At 36.9% G+C, this 20,359-nt stretch overlaps 1 protein-coding gene across 1 annotated transcript in view; it reads left to right on the top strand.

The window, feature by feature from the left end:
- LOC128656895 (chitin synthase chs-2-like) overlaps positions 1 to 8,026 on the top strand; it is a 39,004-nt gene extending 30,978 nt beyond the window's left edge. The window contains exons 14-19 of the mRNA XM_053711064.1: positions 824 to 900; positions 1,895 to 1,959; positions 3,350 to 3,460; positions 5,311 to 5,528; positions 6,363 to 6,423; positions 7,250 to 8,026. Of these exons, the coding sequence (XP_053567039.1) occupies positions 824 to 900; positions 1,895 to 1,959; positions 3,350 to 3,460; positions 5,311 to 5,528; positions 6,363 to 6,423; positions 7,250 to 7,399 (682 nt within the window). The 3' untranslated portion in view covers positions 7,400 to 8,026. The remainder of the gene's footprint in view (positions 1 to 823; positions 901 to 1,894; positions 1,960 to 3,349; positions 3,461 to 5,310; positions 5,529 to 6,362; positions 6,424 to 7,249) is intronic.
- Positions 8,027 to 20,359: the final 12,333 nt, after the last annotated feature.

The raw sequence follows: 20,359 nt of genomic DNA, 5'->3' as shown, positions 1-20,359 counted from the left end.
AAAGAGACAAATTTGTCCGCTTATTGGCGCACATTAAATAACCAGCCATTACAAGTGGCTGGTTAATTCTTCCACAAGCTTGCGGTTTCATGAAAAAAATGTGCCCCAATTGCCCCCAAAATAAAGTGGACCGTTTTTTTAACATAAATAAAAAAAATGAGCATTTTTATTTTCCTCATAAAAACTGCACAAAGCAGTTATAAGGGGTTAAAGTGAGGGGATGTGGGGTGTTTGAAAACAAAAAAGGCACTGAAAGTAAATATATTGTATATGTATATGCTTATATACATATATATTTATGTGTTAATATGTGTATATACACATATAAATATATATATATATATTCATACACATATATATTCTTTTTTGCTCCCCAACACAGCCCTGCGATGCGCTAGGTGGTTTGCCGTGTCTCATGACATGAGAACGAGGCTCCTATTGGAGCCTATGGAAGTGCGTTCTCGTGAGCTCAAGGCTTCCAGGAAATGCGAACGCGAGGTTGCATTTGTATTGCGCTTGACTTATTTTACCAGCGCACATTTGTTAGCATAGCATAATTTACAAGGATTTGCAAATCAGTTAAAGTAATGGGAAACACCTCTTGAAAAGCTTGTTGGAATCAACCTTTTTTCATATACATACACATAGATATGTGATATAGATATATATGTGATATAGATATATATATATATATATAAGTGTGTGTGTGCGAGTGAAAATAAAGTTGTTTTACTTTAATATTTATAAATATGTTTAGATTTAGCTTTTATAACATTTTATTTAATTATTTTTTTATTTAATCATTTTAATTTTATTTTTTTAGCCAAGAACATGAAAATGACATTGAACAAGGTAGCCACACGAATGAAGATGATGTTGCACAGGAAGCTTATGAAGAAAGTAAGTATATATTATTTAATTACAGACAGACAATGAAATAAGAAAAGGGGCTGAGTTTCCTACAAGCTGGAATCTGCTTCACATAGAAAAAAATGAAAAAGCAGCTTGCATTTCCAAATAAGAACACACAGCATTGTTAAACCTTCTTTGCAACACATTTATCAAAATAACACATTTATCAAAATAACACATTTATCAAAATAACACATTTATCAAAATAACACATTTATCAAAATTGAATGGTTTCAATTTAAATTGCATTTGCTACAAATCTCCTACACATTATCATTCCTATCACTTTAAGGCTCTGATATTCAAAACCTCACCGGCATGGAGAGAAATCAGACTAAATCTTTGGGATTTTTTTAGACCTTGCATTATAATGTAGGAGTCTCTGTGTCACATAAATAACACTACACAGCAACATAAACACTTCTCAAGATACAATGTATGTTTATAAAAATGTTTTAAAGGCCTTGCTGTAACGACGTGACTTCTTACAATATCTTACCTGAGTGGCAAGGTTTTAAATATCAGGCCCTAAATCCATCTAATGATCTAAAGTTCTCCACTCCATTAAGATTATCTAAGATGTCTCATCAGTTCTATGGGATCCCTCAAAGAATTTTAGAAAGGCAAATTATACATATATGATTTAGATATAGTATACAGTTTTAAAAAAACTTTCCAATTTACTTCTATTATCTAATTTTGTTTTGTCAGTATCCTTTGTTGAAAAGCATACCTAGGTAGGCTTAGAAGCTGGGATCTAGCTGCTGATTGGTGGCTGCAAAAATGCCTCTTCGTCGGCTTAACGATTGTGTTCATCTCCCATTAGTGCATTGCTGCAACTTTAATAAAGGATACCAAGAGAATGAAACAAAATGCATAATAGAATTAAATTCAAAGCCACAACTTTAAGTATAGATATGATTATTTTTTGTTTTCTTCCTATGGAAATCATAGTTTTATTTATACACTTTTCTACAAACAGGATGGATACAGCAATTACAATCTAAATCAAGATACAATGTACTAAATGAAGAACAATTAATGGAGGTGAGTAATATGATTAATTAGTAGTAATGTATGCACAATATGTATATAACAGATAAACAATGCACAGCGATTCTGAAATTAGAGGCTACAGAAACAATTCAGTACACTTCCATCTTGAGGAGCATCATATATTTGTCTCAAAAAATAATTTCTCTTTCTTATTAATTTCCTTAAAGGACCATTAAATACAAATTGCATAATAAAAAAACATTGTGATATTACTCTGAATTTCAAATCAGTAGTAAAAAAAATTCTATCTGACAAATGTATAGTTCCACCATTTGCCGGCCCCTGTATCGTGACAGCCATCAGCCAATCACAGACTAGTATATGTATACACTGTGTGCACATGCTCAGTAGGAGCCGACGCCTTAGAAATTATGCAGATAAAAAGATTGTGCAAAATTGAATAATGGAAGTAAACTGTAAAGTCTCTTTAAATTGCATGCTCTTTCTGAATCATTCATGTTTAATTTTGACTTTAGAGTCCTTTAAATTTAAACTTCTGGATTTTTTTTCTCCTCTATATTCTACATTATATTTCACTTTTAAACTGAAATGTGCTACTCATCAAATGATGTTGACAAAAAAGACAAACTACCCCACAATAGTAGTTTCTGCTCAGTTAAAAATACTAGAACTAAGATCCATTAGATCCCTATTTATTAAAGTAAATGCGCACAGGATTCCCAGACAGGGAACCTGTACACTGATGTTCAGGGCCACTAATACAGCATCCCATGCCAGAATGTCATTCTTTTTTATTTTATTCTAACATAATTATATTATGTTTTATTTAATTTGTCTAAAATATATGCAGCTTAAATGGACATTATACACCAATATTCATATAACTGCATGTAATAGACGCTACTATAAAGAACAATATGCACAGATATTGATCTAAAAATCCAGTATAAAACCTTTTAAAAACTTACTTAGCAGCTCCCAGTTTAGCACCTTTGATGAGCTTAGGCTGGGACACCCAGTGAAAGGGGCTGAGAAAGCAGGAAGAGCAGACCCCCTCCTCCCTCCCCTGCATATGAAAAGACAGATTACACAAACAGGAACAGCAGAAATATGTAGACATCAGTATACATCTAAAACTTTGGGGCTTGGTTAGGAGTCTGAAAATCAGAACAATGTTATGAAAAAGTAAGCAAAACTATACATTGTTACAAAACACTCTCAGATGGGCTATATACATGGATCATCTACAAAACATTTATGCAAAGAAAAATCTAGTGTACAATGTCCCTTTAAATCTTTGTATAGTCTGGGTATAAACAGTGTTCTCCCTCAAAAAGTCTAAAATGCAGTCATTTTATTAATGTATAATTATCTCCAAAAGTTTAGATCATGCTAAAATGTGTTGTAACTGATCTTTAAGGAGGAAGTTCCATTTTGGAAAACTCTTATAAAGGATTACTTGGAGCCTCTCAATGAAGATAAGAAAAAACAAGAACAAATTGCAGAAGATTTAAAGTCATTAAGGAATAAAGTAAGTTATTACTGTTGCAGCTATACTTTATTTGTTTTGTTGTTTTTTTTCACAAATAAATATAAACATTGCGCTATAAAATCTGCTTTTAGGTTTATAAGTTCTATCTGCTTTCTATGCGCTTAAGCACTATGTAGCTGATGTACATTTGAATTCAGACAAATAATAAATACAAAAATCACTAATATGCTGTATTCTATACACTCAATGGAAATTAGAAAACAAGTGGCCCTATTAACAATTAAATGAACAAATGCATGTGACCAAAAAAAATTGTTGATTCGTTCATGCCATTAAAACCGAAATACTTAAAATTTATAGTTTTAAACTATTAGTTAGTGAGTGATCCACCAATGTCCTTGTCAGCTGATTGATCCTGTGTCAGCTGATAAGTGTTGCTTTAGTTCTTGACAATCCTGAGGCTTTTTTAAAAAATAAATGCATTTTAAAAGAAATAAATGAGTTTGTGTGTTGCTGCTGGCTTGTAGCATTAGCACTAGCTATCACTTTATAACTTTATTTAGGTTTAAGCTGTTGTCCAGCTTTGCCTCTGCTGCCCTGAAGACGTTTCTCATAGAAAACATTATTATTATTATTATTTTTAAATAACCCCTTGAGTGCTAACGACGGCTCAGAGCCGTCGCTAGCACTCAACCACCTTTAGAGCAATCTAGGGGCTCCCACTGACTCCCACCCCGGCGATCGGGCCTGTATAGTGACAGGCATCATTGGGGCTTCCCGTTACGTGTGGTGACGTCACGCGCAATGACGTGATGACGTCACCGCTCAACTTTATTTAAAATTTATAATACAAAGTATAGGGAAAGGGGCATGCTGCTTAGAAGCCTGTGTCTCAAGCATCTAAGCAGCTACAGACCCGCAATACCTACCGTTGGAAAGGTAATCGCTTAACCTTTCCAATGGTATAAGACTTGAGGATCTGAGGGGGGGAAAGTCAATAATTTTTTTTTTTAAATAGTAAAAGACAGAAAAAAAATTAAATCCAGCTTAGCATTCAAAGGATAAACTAATTCTTAAAATGGCCCACTGGTGGCTATAAGATGAACTAAAATAAAAATATTTATTTTTCTTTTTTTCTTGCAATGAAGGATTAGTCCAAAATTATTTTTTTTTGTCTTTCTTTTACTGGAAGAAGTGCATCCATCTTCCTAAATATTGTCCTGTAGAGTTTAAATACAACAACGAATGTAAAAAAATGTCAGTAAGATACTAATACAAATTGAAAACTATTCAATTTGTAGAGCATTGTTGGTTATAAACTACTCTTTTTTTTTTTTTTCTTCAAATACTGTGATTTATTAAGTAGTTCACACTACAATATTTCAGAACACATTTAACATGTGGCGATGAGTAAAACTATGCAAGAAAATTTCCCATCAAATTTTGCACAAAATGTGCACCGCATCAGTGTGACTAGGTCCTGCATAACCTTCCCTTTCCTACCCCTAATCCGATGGTTTTTAAACCTGCCCTCAGGCCTCCCCAACAGGCCAGATTTTCAGGATTACCTTGGATGAGAGCAGATAAAATAACCATGGTTACTAATCATCTGATTATTTCACCTGTGCTCTAGTTCAGATATCTTCAAACTCTGGCCTATGTACAGGTTTGAAAACCATTGGTCTAACACCAATATCAAAGTCTACACAGGCATAGAAACTTGCTTTCTTTTATAAACCTAGATTAGATATTGTTTGAAACGTTTTTCGAACATCTGTTTTCATTGAAAGTTTATTAAAGTTTTTTTTTTTTTTCCAGGTTTCTTTTGTCTAAAGATAAATGTTTGAGAAGATTTTGTTCATATATTTTTATTCTTATTATCCCTACAGGTAACCTTTGTGTTTTTCATGATCAATCTGTTGTGGATTGTGGCTACTTTCTTTTTGCAAATAATTGGCTCTTCGATCACCATAAAAATACCCAAAGTGTTTGTCAATGGAACCATTTCAGATTTTGAAACATTGCCTGTGGAACCCATTGGATTTATGTTCTTGATATCATTTGCCATCTTAATTCTATTACAGTTTGGTGCACTTCTATATCATAGGTACGTTTGTAAATACTCACAAGGGAATAGTACATCACTAACCGTCATTGATTAAAAGGCCTAATAATCAAAAAATTACATGCTCATATTTGTTAGACTATTGACCCTGCAGTACTGTGTGTTTAATCCCTGCAAAGTTAGTACTGCTTCGGATCCACAAAGCACTGCAGGTGCGGAAACCACCTCTGATCCAATCAGCAGCGCTAGTTGCACATCTTCGTCATGCGACTAGCGCTGCTGATTGTAAGGGTTAAACACAGTAGTGCAGGGTCACTAGAGGATGTAATTTTACGACTTTAGGATTAGAGCATGTAAATTTTCGACTATTAAGACCCTTTAACAGACAAAAGTCAGTCTAGTTAATACATTTTTATTATAAACAGATATATATTTAGGCATATAATACTGAAACAACATAAGCCTCGTATTCTTTTTAAATCTACTGTTAAGGGTTGTAAAGCACTAAAATTCATTCACCAGATTGCACATGACCAGCGGCAGATACAGCTACAGCTCATGACATTATCCCTTTGCATCCCGCCTCGTTTCATGCTCATTGTTCTAGAACACTGGTTTTCAAACTTGTCCTCAGCCTTTCAAACAGACCAGAGCATATCACAGAGGAGAAAATGTTACAGCGCACTGTCCCTTTAATGTAAAAGGATAAAGAAAAAACGATATTGCATTTTAGAATATCCTCGTTTAGTTGGAACAAGCAAATGGGCCTTTCATTGGATATTTTCATTACTTACCATTTTCTTAAGTGTTTGTAGTTTTGGTTCAAACCAACTGCATTAAGCGCATTTTAAAGTCTGCTTTTTTTATTTTTTGCAGAATCTATACTTTGATTCATTTCATTGCTTATCAAGAAACTGAAGGGAAGATAAACAGAGAGGTGAGTAAATATATTTTAGTAAAGTTGATATTGTCATTATTGTGCTTGGTCTTTGATGTAAATCATTCAAATACAGGCGCATAATGTATATAATAAAGTGTATATTAAAGTGAGAACTAATAAATCTTTATGTTCATGATAATTGTGATGAAAGGATATGTGACCACCTATCAAGAACCAATGCTGAAGGATAATATCCTAAGATAAAATATTCATGAGGAAAATAAACTTCATTCTAAGGGACATGAAAGACCTCTTGCTTTTGTTTTTAAATGATGCTTTCCCCACTAGGGTTACCACCTCGGCCATGTTTTCCTGGAGTGTGCAGGGAGGAACATGAATAGCGCAGTCAATGGTCACTATTTTGTGCTATCCAGCAGCACAATGCATGTTCCTCCCAACACACCCTGCAGCATGTGTAACTCATAAGTGTCCAGGAAATCATGGCCGAGGCAACCCTAAGTGTGCATGTGTCTTTAGTATTCTATAGCAGCAGTGTATAACAAAGGTACAAATAATGTTTAAAACGCTGCTGCTGTAGAGTACTAAAGACACGTGCACACTTCTGAGCCTACCTAGTTTTACTCTTCAATAAAAGATACAAAGAGAACAAAGCACATGTGATAACCAAAGAAAATTAGAAATGTGTTTACAATTGCATGCTCTATTCGAATCATAAAAGTTTAATTTTGAATTTAATGACCCTTGAATTTAAGAGGGCTTCTTTTGTCTCAGAATAAAAGCATACTGTCATAAATATAATGACAGCTTTTAGTTTAAAATGTATTTTTATTAAAGTTATATCTTTTTTTTTTTTGCTTAACAGGCCTTTGGAGATGAAAACAAATACAAAGAAATGAGCAATGGAATTGACGAAAATCTAAATATTTATGAGAATCCCATTGCAATAATTGCAGAAAATGAGACAGGCGAAACAACTGTCCCTTCTCTAGAAATGCATCGTGTAACAAGTTGATTTTTGCACAGACAGTCAGGAACTGCACTAGTGAATATATAGGCTCACCATATGCAAGCTATGTCTGTGGTCTGGCAATAGGCAGTAAATGATAGTGCTGATATCACCAAGCACAAGTGGATCAGAATAGTGGAAGCATCTAATTCAGGGTTATTCCATACTTTAGTGGAATGGGGTCTATTTTTTTAATGACATTTGTCAGTGTGATTTACTTATGTATGTGCTAAGCATAAGACATTCTGAGCTTTGTAAACAAAGTTGATCTTTTTTTTTATCACAGGGAGTGACTAATATTCCTATGCTGAATCACCCTGTTTTAACTGATGATGTTTTATTGGTGGAGAGTTTACTTGTACAAAACACATTTTTACATTTTCTTTAACTTGAGCTTGTGCTATCACTACTGGCTGAGAGAGAAATGTGGACTTATCCAACAGACTTGTGATCTACTGGTAGATCCCAATCTGAGCACATCTGATCTAATTATTCAGTGATTAGGGGCACTGACCATATATGTGGTCTGCTTAAAAAAGCTTATATTTCCTTTTAATTTTTTTAAAATATGTCAGTTTTTCGGACTCACTCTCTGTGCTCTTCTGAGCGGGTCTGTTATTTTTAGTCAGCGCATCGGGCCAGCTGTATAGTCACAGCCCGGCCCGACCGCGCCATAACACTAAGTGCAGCTCGCTCCTGCTCTGTCTGACAGCAAGAGCAAGCTGCACTGTGTATAATGGCGCGGTCGGGCCGGGCTGTGACTATACAGCTGGCCCGATGCGCTGTGTAATAAAAACAGACCCGCTCAGAAGGGCACAGAGAGCGGGTCTGAAAAACTGACATATTTTAAAAAAATTCAAAGGGGATATAAGCTTTTATAACAATAGCACTAATATAATGTTATATAATTCTGCACTATGTGCAGAATTATATAACATTATTTTTTAGGTTTACTGACACTTTAATACAACTACAACAACCATAATCAGAGTCATTCCACTGGAATCTACATGTGCAGCACATAACTAAATCTAACATCTTTACTTTTAAAAATGCAAATTTTCCTTGTGTGAGAAGAGAAAACTTAAAGAATTTCTCAGCAAAACAATTATGGCTGTCATGATATTATACACCTGCTAGAATATACTGAAAATCTGGTTTGTAGAAAGCTTACAAATTCCAGCCTATTACTCTGCATTTTATTTCTAAAGGTCTTGGACTAATTAGATGAATACTATTTTTGTTTAAAAATGTGTTGTTTAATTAATAAAACAAATCGATATAGCATTTTACATTTAAAGGGACATTATAATCATATGCTAAATCACTTGAAAGTGATGCAACATAGCTGTTAAAAGCTGACGTGAAAGTATCACCTGAACATCTCTATGTAAAAAGGGAAGATATTTTATCTCAAAAATGTTTCTGAACAGTTATACCTCAGCTGCTGTCCAGCTGCAAGTTGAAAAAAAATATCTAGTCAATCAGTATCAGCAGTGCTGAGGTCTTGCTTTGCTGTGATCATATGAGATTTACTGAAATCTTGTGAGATTTCATCATATTAAACATTCTTATACTGAATAGGAAAATAACATGACTGTGTCTGCACATGTCAGATGGACACTCCCTTTCAAGTCCTGGGACTAGCATCCTGATTGGCTGCTTACTGGCTGTGATACTTTGGAAACTTTTGAAGTAAAATATTTTCCTTTTATACATAGAGATGTTCAGGTGATATTTTCTAGCCAGCTATTTACAGCTATGCTGCATCACTTTCAAGTACTTCAACATTTGGGTATCTTGGCCCTTTAAACTAGAGAATTTGCCAAGTAGCTGAAACACAAACAGTACATAGTGGTAAAAAGATTGATAAACAATGCAACAAATTTATTTTTAAAAACATATTTTTAGCTTTAATTAATAATTTTGACTCCAGTAGGATAAGGTTAAATACGGTTACATAAATTATGATGAGTTATTTAACTTTTGAAGAAAAATGTTTGTTATAGAACTAGTTATTCATTTTTTAACTTATAGCGTATTCCTGTATATATTTATAATAAATTAAATAACACACAAGAATGTTATTAAAAAATGATAAGCAGCGCGACAGATTTATTTTTTAAATACATTTTTAGTTTTGTTAACTCAGTATAATACAGTAAAAAGTGCAATAATCATAATATTTATATACATCATTATTGTACTGAGTTAAACCAAAACTAAAAATTTATTTTGAAAATAAATCTGTTTATAATTTTTTAAATAACATACTTATTGCACTTTTAACTGTATATATATTAATTTATGCTAATTAGTTATTAGTAATTTAAAGTATTAATAATTGTTATAATTAAGTAAATCTTATTTGCATAAGTAATTAAAAATTATGTAAATACATTGTATATCTTTTATATACCTGATTATTGTAACTTTTAGAAGTTATTTTATTTTTTGCATAAGTTAAAGGGACTTGAAACTCAAAAATTTTCTTTCATGATTTAGGTAGAAGATACAATTTTAAACAACTTTCAAATTTACTTCTATTATCAAATTTGCGTCATTCTCTTGCTATCATTTGTTGAAGGAGTAGCAATGCTGGTTTCTAATTAAACACATGGGTAAGCCAATGACAATCGGTATGCAGCCACCAATCAGCAGCTATAACCTAGGTTCTTTGCTGCTCCTGAGCCTGCCTAGATAAACCTTTCAGCAAAGGATAACAAGAAAAGGAAGCCTACTAAATAATATAAGTAAATTGGAAAGTTGTTTCTTTCTGAATCATGAAAGAAAAAAAAATTGGAAACTGTCCCTTTAAGTTTAAATTATTGTTTTGAGATTTTAGAAAACTGTGCCATAAGTTCACTAAATATTTGATGGTTATTGAAAAGCGTTGTCTTTACAGCATTTTCATATAAAGTTTTATAATATTTATAAAACATGTAATCAAATTATTGATATTCGATAATACAGTTTTGTATATATGTATATATATATATATCATACTTATTTTTATTTATTGCTGCAAATTCGAAAAATAAAGTTATTTTAAAGACTAAAAAACACTGATATGTGTACTTTATTTTGTATTGATTGTAAAACTATATGCATATATACAGCTAGATTTGGAGTTTGGCGGTAGATGGGTTGTTAACGCTACGCGGGCTTTTTTCTGGCCGCACCATAAAATTAACTCTGGTATCGAGAGTCCAAAAAAATGCTGCGTTAGGCTCCAAAAAAGGAGCATAGAGCATTTTTACCGCAAATGCAACTCTCGATACCAAAGTTGCTTACGGACGCGGCCAGCCTCAAAAACGTGCTCATGCACGATTCCCCCATAGGAAACAATGGGGCTGTTTGAGCTGAAAAAAAACCTAACACCTGCAAAAAAGCCGCGTTCAGCTCCTAACGCAGCCCCATTGTTTCCTATGGGGAAACACTTCCTACGTCTGCACCTAACACTCTAACATGTACCCCGAGTCTAAACACCCCTAACCTTACACTTATTAACCCCTAATCTGCCGCCCCCCGCTATCGCTGACCCCTGCATTATATTATTAACCCCTAATCTGCCGCTCCGTACACCACCGCAACCTACATTATCCCTATGTACCCCTAATCTGCTACCCCTAACATCGCCGACCCCTATATTATATTTATTAACCCCTAATCTGCCCCCCACAACGTTGCCTCCACCTGCCTACACTTATTAACCCCTAATCTGCCGAGCGGACCGCACTGCTACTATAATAAATGTATTAACCCCTAATCCGCCTCACTAACCCTATAATAAATAGTATTAACCCCTAATCTGCCCTCCCTAACATCGCCGACACCTAACTTCAATTATTAACCCCTAATCTGATGACCGGAGCTCACCACTACTATAATAAATGGATTAACCCCTAAAGCTAAGTCTAACCCTAACACTAACACCCCCCTAACTTAAATATAATTTAAATCTAACGAAATTAATTAACTCTTATTAAATAAATTATTCCTATTTAAAGCTAAATACTTACCTGTAAAATAAACCCTAATATAGCTACAATATAAATTATAATTATATTTTAGCTATTTTAGGATTAATATTTATTTTACAGGTAACTTTGTAATTATTTTAACCAGGTACAATAGCTATTAAATAGTTAAGAACTATTTAATAGTTACCTAGTTAAAATAATAACAAAATTACCTGTAAAATAAATCCTAACCTAAGTTATAATTAAACCTAACACTACCCTATCAATAAATTAATTAAACTACCTACAATTACCTACAATTAAACCTAACACTACACTATCAATAAATAAATTAAATACAATTCCTACAAATAAATACAATGAAATAAAATAACTAAAGTACAAAAAATAAAAAATAACTAAGTTACAAAAAATAAAAAAATATTTACAAACATAAGAAAAATATTACAACAATTTTAAACTAATTACACCTACTCTAAGCCCCCTAATAAAATAACAAAGACCCCCAAAATAAAAAAATGCCCTACCCTATTCTAAATTAATAAAGTTAAAAGCTCTTTTACCTTACCAGCCCTGAACAGGGCCCTTTGCGGGGCATGCCCCAAGAAAATCAGCTCTTTTGCCTGTAAAAAAAAACATACAATACCCCCCCCAACATTACAACCCACCACCCACATACCCCTAATCTAACCCAAACCCCCCTTAAATAAACCTAACACTAAGCCCCTGAAGATCTTCCTACCTTGTCTTCACCTCAACAGGTATCACCGATCCGTCCTGGCATCCGGTGCTGCAGAGGTCCAGAAGAGGCTCCAAAGTCTTCCTCCTATCCGGCAAGAAGAGGACATCCGGACCGGCAAACATCTTCATCCAAGCGGCATCTTCTATCTTCTTGCATCCGGTGCGGAGCGGGTCCATCTTGAAGCAGCCGACGCGGATCCATCCTCTTCTTCCGGCGTCTCCCGACGAATGACGGTTCCTTTAAGGGACGTCATCCAAGATGGCGTCCCTCGAATTCCGATTGGCTGATAGGATTCTATCAGCCAATCGGAATTAAGGTAGGAATATTCTGATTGGCTGATGGAATCAGCCAATCAGAATCAAGTTCAATCCGATTGGCTGATCCAATCAGCCAATCAGATTGAGCTCGCATTCTATTGTCTGTTCCGATCAGCCAATAGAATGCGAGCTCAATCTGATTCGCTGATCGGATCAGCCAATCGGATTGAACTTGATTCTGATTGGCTGACTCCATCAGCCAATCAGAATATTCCTACCTTAATTCCGATTGGCTGATAGAATCCTATCAGCCAATCGGAATTCGAGGGACGCCATCTTGGATGACGTCCCTTAAAGGAACCGTCATTCGTCGGGAGACGCCGGAAGAAGAGGATGGATCCGCGTCGGCTGCTTCAAGATGGACCCGCTCCGCACCGGATGGAAGAAGATAGAAGATGCCGCTTGGATGAAGATGTTTGCCGGTCCAGATGTCCTCTTCTTGCCGGATAGGAGGAAGACTTTGGAGCCTCTTCTGGACCTCTTCAGCACCGGATGCCAGGACGGATCGGTGATACCTATTGAGGTGAAGACAAGGCAGGAAGATCTTCAGGGGCTTAGTGTTAGGTTTATTTAAGGGGGGTTTGGGTTAGATTAGGGGTATGTGGGTGGTGGGTTGTAATGTTGGGGGGGGTATTGTATGTTTTTTTTTACAGGCAAAAGAGCTGATTTTCTTGGGGCATGCCCCGCAAAGGGCCCTGTTCAGGGCTGGTAAGGTAAAAGAGCTTTTAACTTTATTAATTTAGAATAGGGTAGGGCATTTTTTTATTTTGGGGGTCTTTGTTATTTTATTAGGGGGCTTAGAGTAGGTGTAATTAGTTTAAAATTGTTGTAATATTTTTCTTATGTTTGTAAATATTTTTTTATTTTTTGTAACTTAGTTATTTTTTATTTTTTGTACTTTAGTTAGTTCATGTAATTGTAGTTATTTGTAGGAATTGTATTTAATTTATTTATTGATAGTGTAGTGTTAGGTTTTATTGTAGGTAATTGTAGGTATTTTATTTAATTAATTTATTGATAGGGTAGTGTTAGGTTTAATTATAACTTAGGTTAGGATTTATTTTACAGGTAATTTTGTTATTATTTTAACTAGGTAACTATTAAATAGTTCTTAACTATTTAATAGCTATTGTACCTGGTTAAAATAATTACAAAGTTGCCTGTAAAATAAATATTAATCCTAAAATAGCTACAATGTAATTATAATTTATATTGTAGCTATATTAGGATTTATTTTACAGGTAAGTATTTAGCTTTAAATAGGAATAATTTATTTAAGAATAGTTAATTAATTTCGTTAGATTTAAATTATATTTAACTTAGGGGGGTGTTTGTGTTAGGGTTAGACTTAGCTTTAGGAGTTAATACATTTATTAGAATAGCGGTGAGCTCCGGTCGGCAGATTAGGGGTTAATAATTGAAGTTAGGTGTCGGCGATGTTAGGGAGGGCAGATTAGGGGTTAATACTATTTATGATAGGGTTAGTGAGGCGGATTAGGGGTTAATAACTTTATTATAGTAGCGCTCAGGTCCGCTCGGCAGATTAGGGGTTAATAAGTGTAGGCAGGTGTCGGCGACGTTGAGGGGGGCAGATTAGGGGTTAATAAATATAATATAGGGGTCGGCGGTGTTAGGGGCAGAAGATTAGGGGTACATAGCTATAATGTAGGTGGCGGCGCTTTGCGGTCGGCAGATTAGGGGTTATTTATTGTAAGTAGCTGGCGGCGACGTTGTGGGGGGCAGGTTAGGGGTTAATAAATATAATACAGGGGTCGGCGGTGTTAGGGGCAGCAGATTAGGGGTACATAAGTATAACGTAGGTGGTGGTCGGCAGATTAGGGGTTAAAAAAATGTAATCGAGTTGCGGCGATGTGGGGGGACCTCAGTTTAGGGGTACATAGGTAGTTTATGGGTGTTAGTGTACTTTAGGGTACAGTAGTTAAGAGCTTTATAAACCGGCGTTAGCCCAGAAAGCTCTTAACTACTGACTTTTTTCTGCGGCTGGAGTTTTGTCGTTAGAGCTCTAACGCTCACTTCAGAAACGACTCTAAATACCAGCGTTAGGAAGATCCCATTAAAAAGATAGGATACGCAATTGACGTAAGGGGATCTGCGGTATGGAAAAGCCGCGGCTGGAAAGTGAGCGTTAGACCCTATTTTGAGTGACTCCAAATACCGGCGGTAGCCTAAAACCAGCGTTAGGAGCCTCTAACGCTGGTTTTCACTGCTACCGCCAAACTCTAAATCTAGGCCATAGATAGATAGTTATAGTGTACATATATATATATATATATATATATATATATATATATACAGGGAGTGCAGAATTATTAGGCAAGTTGTATTTTTGAGGATTCATTTTATTATTGAGCAACAACCATGTTATCAATGAACCCAAAAAACTCATTAATATCAAAGCTGAATAGTTTTGGAAGTAGTTTTTAGTTTGTTTTTAGTTATCGCTATTTTAGGGGGATATCTGTGTGTGCAGGTGACTATTACTGTGCATAATTATTAGGCAACTTAACAAAAAACAAATATATACCCATTTCAATTATTTATTTTTACCAGTGAAACCAATATAACATCTCAACATTCACAAATATACATTTCTGACATTCAAAAACAAAACAAAAACAAATCAGTGACCAATATAGCCACTTTTCTTTGCAAGGACACTCAAAAGCCTGCCATCCATGGATTCTGTCAGTGTTTTGATCTGTTCACCATCAACATTGCGTGCAGCAGCAACCACAGCCTCCCAGACACTGTTCAGAGAGGTGTACTGTTTTCCCTCCTTGTAAATCTCACATTTGATGATGGACCACAGGTTCTCAATGGGGTTCAGATCAGGTGAACAAGGAGGCCATGTCATTAGATTTTCTTCTTTTATACCCTTTCTTGCCAGCCACGCTGTGGAGTACTTGGACACGTGTGATGAAGCATTGTCCTGCATGAAAATCATGTTTTTCTTGAAGGATGCAGACTTCTTCCTGTACCACTGCTTGAAGAAGGTGTCTTCCAGAAACTGGCAGTAGGACTGGGAGTTGAGCTTGACTCCATCCTCAACCCGAAAAGGCCCCACAAGCTCATCTTTGATGATACCAGCCCAAACCAGTACTCCACCTCCACCTTGCTGGCGTCTGAGTCGGACTGGAGCTCTCTGCCCTTTACCAATCCAGCCACGGGCCCATCCATCTGGCCCATCAAGACTCACTCTCATTTCATCAGTCCATAAAACCTTAGAAAAATCAGTCTTGAGATATTTCTTGGCCCAGTCTTGACGTTTCAGCTTGTGTGTCTTGTTCAGTGGTGGTCGTCTTTCAGACTTTCTTACCTTGGCCATGTCTCTGAGTATTGCACACCTTGTGCTTTTGGCCACTCCAGTGATGTTGCAGCTCTGAAATATGGCCAAACTGGTGGCAAGTGGCATCTTGGCAGCTACACGCTTGACTTTTATCAATTCATGGGCAGTTGTTTTGCGCCTTGGTTTTTCCACACGCTTCTTGCGACCCTGTTGACTATTTTGAATGAAACGCTTGATTGTTCGATGATCACGCTTCAGAAGCTTTGCAATTTTAAGAGTGCTGCATCCCTCTGCAAGATATCTCACTATTTTTTACTTTTCTGAGCCTGTCAAGTCCTTCTTTTGACCCATTTTGCCAAAGGAAAGGAAGTTGCCTAATAATTATGCACACCTGATATAGGGTGTTGATGTCATTAGACCACACCCCTTCTCATTACAGAGATGCACATCACCTAATATGCTTAATTGGTAGTAGGCTTTCGAGCCTATACAGTTTGGTTGAAATAGTTTTTATTGGTTTACAATTTATAAACATGAAAATTAGTCAAACAGTACAATAACTAGTACACATGAGGTAGTCTGCCAGATATACATTACAGACCTTGTCATTACAGACCATTGTTATTTAAATACACCTTACTTTATTTATCATCGGTCTTGTAGGATGAGCCCCATACCTGTACCATAAACCTTACCTAAACCCATCCTATAACCCCTCCTCCCCTCCCAACCAACCTCCCCCCTCAGGTGGTGCCAATTCTTCTAAGTTTGAAGTGAATGACAATTCGTGTATGTGTTAAATAAAATACTCATTAAAGTCTCTAAATATGAATGTCACTACATCAGGATCCCTTATCATGTGTCCCATTGGGTGACTACCCCTATACTGACTTCCACTGCCTACTCCGTCTACTTTTTCCTCAATATCCAATAGTACCATACCTTCTGAAACTGCTCAGGGTGGCCCTGTGTCCAGGCCGCCAATTCTGACATATTAAATGTGTCCGAGATTTTATCCTCTACCTCTTGCCATGAGGGTGTCCCTACCTTCCAATGCCTAGCCACACATATTCTCAAGCATGTACAGAGAATTTTAATAAACTTATTAATAGACGCATTGAATGGCCTCACCCTGTCGTGTAGTAGTGCTTGTGGCATCGTCAAGTTTAGATTTTCGTCTAACAGAGACCCTATCAAGTCTGAGAGTCTCCTCCACAGTGACTGGACCCCTGGGCAATCCCACCACATATGTTTATAAGTCCCCCTGACTTGGCACCCTCTGTAGCAGTTGCCTTGTTGTGATGAGGTATAGTGTGCTGTCCTTACAGGTGTCAAGTACCATCTAAAAGAAACCTTGATGCAGTTTTCCCTCATGTCCGCGCTAATCAGTCCCTTGGTTGCATCTAACATCAATTCATCCCACTCGCTCTTCTCCCAAGTTTCCAGTGTATCTCTTTCCCATCTCTCTAGTAAGGGTGACTTGGTGTTATACTTGGCCTCCTGAATTAACAGGTAGATCTGGGATATCAGTCGCTTACCCCTAGTGGGGGCTCTAATCAGTCTCTCAAGTCCCGTTGTCGTTTGTGTCTGTTTATGTGTCATGTATTTTGATATCGCAGAGGAAATCTGCAAGTACATGTACCACTTTAACTGTTCTGGTTCTATTTTCTCTCTGACCTGGACAAACGTGAGTTTACCTGAGCTATTTAGAAAGTCTGCCACCCTATACAGGCCCTTATTTTCCCACTTGCTTACTACTTTTCTCAATTCTGAGGGCAATAAGAATTTAATTGGCCTAATTAGAGATTCTGTCCTACATAATTTTAATTCCTTCGTAATCTTATTCCATAATTTGACTGAGTCTATAGTAACTGAGGATTTGTACCCCCTCGACATTTTATGTAGCTCCAGGTCCCACAAAATATCTGCTGAGCTATTACAACCTACCAATTCCGCCTCGATCCTTGGCCAAATTAAGTCATTATTAGCTTGGCCCAATACCACCGTCTGTGCCAATCTGGAGGCCTGATAATATTCCACTAAGTTAGGAGCTCCCACTCCCCCTACCTGCCTATGTTGTTTCAGCAGTTGAGAGGCTATTCTTGCCTTCCCATCTCCTCTCAGAAATCTCAACAGCTCTTCCTGTAAGCCTCTTAGTTCCGGTATTGGGATTTTGATAGGTAGGGCTCTAAAAAGGTACATTAGCCTAGGCAGGACATTCATCTTGATGGACATGAGCCTCCCATACCACGAAAAGTAATCCTTCTTCCACCTTCCCAAATCCTTTTTAATAGCTTTATAGATAGGTATATAATTTAACCTATATAGATCCTCAATCTTTCCGTTCAACTTAACCCCTAAATATGTTATGCTAGTTTTTGCCCAGATAATAGCAAAGTTCAGCTCCACAGCCTTCTTAGTATGGGGGGGGTAGACAAATCGGCAAAGCCTTGCATTTGTCTCGGTTTATCTTGTACCCTGAAATATTTGAGAACTCCTCCAATACTCTATACAGATTAGGTAGGGAATACAGTGGCTTAGTAAGTGTTAGCAGAACGTCGTCCGCAAACAACATTAGTTTATATTCAGAGGAGGCTAATTGCACCCCTGAGATGTTTTCCTCGTTCCTGATGTACGAAGCCAGTGGCTCTATACATATTGCGAACAATAATGGCGACAACGGGCACCCCTGACGGGTTCCATTCAAAATATCTATTGGTCTCGACAGGTATCCCGCCGCCCCCACCATCGCCGTCGGTTTAGAGTAGATGCATCTAAGTGCCTGTATAAACTCTCCTTTGAAACCCATGGTATGTAACACTCGAAACATAAAATCCCAGTCTACCCTGTCGAACGCTTTTTCTGCGTCTAGCGACAGTAGTAGAGCTGGTTTCTTAGACGCCATCAAATAGTCTGTTAGGGTCACCACTCTCCTTACATTATCCGGGGCCTCCCTCCTACTAAATGAGGTAATAGTTCTTTTTTAAAGAGTTTATAGTATTCCCCTGTCAGTCCGTCTGGTCCTGCCGCCTTCCCCACTTTTAGATCTCTAATCACCCCTAAGACTTCTGCACTCGTGATTTTCGCATTGAGACTCTTAAGGTCACTGTCCTCTATCACTTTTAGTCCTGCCTTGTCTAAGAATCTAGTTGTCTGTTGTGCTATATTCCCTGGGGCCACTTTCTTCCTGTCATAAAGGTTCTCGTAATACCGTGCAAAGCTATCTGATATTTCCTGCGGATTCGAGGTCAGTACCCCGTTATCCTGGAATAATTTAGGTATAGAGAAGAACTTGTTCCGTTCTCTCAATTTATGTGCTAGATATCTGTCCGGTTTGTTGGCAAACACAAAGTACTGGGCTTTCAGCCTTAAGGCCGCTCTTATAGATGTGTCGTTTTGAATTTTGGCCAATTCCCTCCGTTTAGCGGTCAGTGTTCTATATGTCCTGTCAGATAGAGTACGTTGGTGTTCCCTTTCCAGTTGTTCCACCTCCCCCTGAAGTGTGTTTATTAATTTAACTGACTGTTTGTTTTTGATCGACTTTTCCTTAATAAGAAGTCCTCTCAGGAAAGGTTTATGAGCAGCCCAGCTTACTAACGGGTTCCTGACTGAGTTTTCATTTATATCCCAGTACTCCCTCAGTGCTTTTTGAATTCTCCCATGAACCCCGGGGTCCCTTAATAATGTTGGGTTATATGTCCAAGATCTTTGCCTGGTAAAGTCTAAGAGCCCCAAGAGTTCCAAGTATACTAGTGAGTGGTCTGACCAGACACATGCCTGGGTACCTGAGTAAACTAAATTAGGAGTGAGTATCTGACTCACGTATATATAGTCAAGAGTGGTATAAGTTTTGTGCGCTGGAGAGTAGTAAGTATAATCATGTCCCGAGTTGCCCACTGCCTCCCACGAATCCACTAAATTATGTTCTGACAGTGAGGTTTTAATGGACTTTATTATGCTGTTAGTTCTGTGTTGTTTGCTTGTCAGTTTCCCGCTGTCTGATCTCCCTAAAGGAGCCATATTAATATTAAAGTCACCCGCCAGAATTATTCTATCTTGTGACCATTGTGTTAGTCTTTGTGACAATTGAGAAAAGAAAGCGTTTTGAGTTTCGTTTGGAGCATATATATTACAAAGCGTTATTCTTGTATCTTGCATCGTACCCTGAACTATCACAAATCTACCCTCCTTATCCTTGCATACTTTATCCGCTATAAAGTCTAAAGATCTATGTATCAATATAGATACCCCTCTTTTTTTAGAATCAGCTGTAGAGTGAAAGTGGTGTGGAAAATGATTTGACCAATATCTTGGGATGGCCGACTCTGTGAAATGTGTCTCCTGTAAGAATATTATTTTAGCCTTTAATTTCAGATATTGCGACATAGCTGTTCTGCGCTTTATATCTGTATTAAGACCCCTTGCATTGTGAGAAACTAAGATTAAGCTATTTGTCATCTAAACGTAGTTCTCCTCTTTTCCTCCAGTCCCCTAATCTCTCTTTGTCTGGAAAGTCGGCCTGTCTTATGAGCGTACCTTTTTAACTTGGAGCCCCATGTCCCCTCTAGCCACCATACCTTTCTCTGAGTCCTATGAACCCGGACCTTACCATTGAAC

Source organism: Bombina bombina, chromosome 4 (assembly GCF_027579735.1).
Source record: "Bombina bombina isolate aBomBom1 chromosome 4, aBomBom1.pri, whole genome shotgun sequence".
Classification (NCBI taxonomy): domain Eukaryota; kingdom Metazoa; phylum Chordata; class Amphibia; order Anura; family Bombinatoridae; genus Bombina; species Bombina bombina.
The sequence above is the reverse complement of the archived record's forward strand: the minus strand, read 5'-3'. Positions and strand labels throughout refer to the sequence as shown.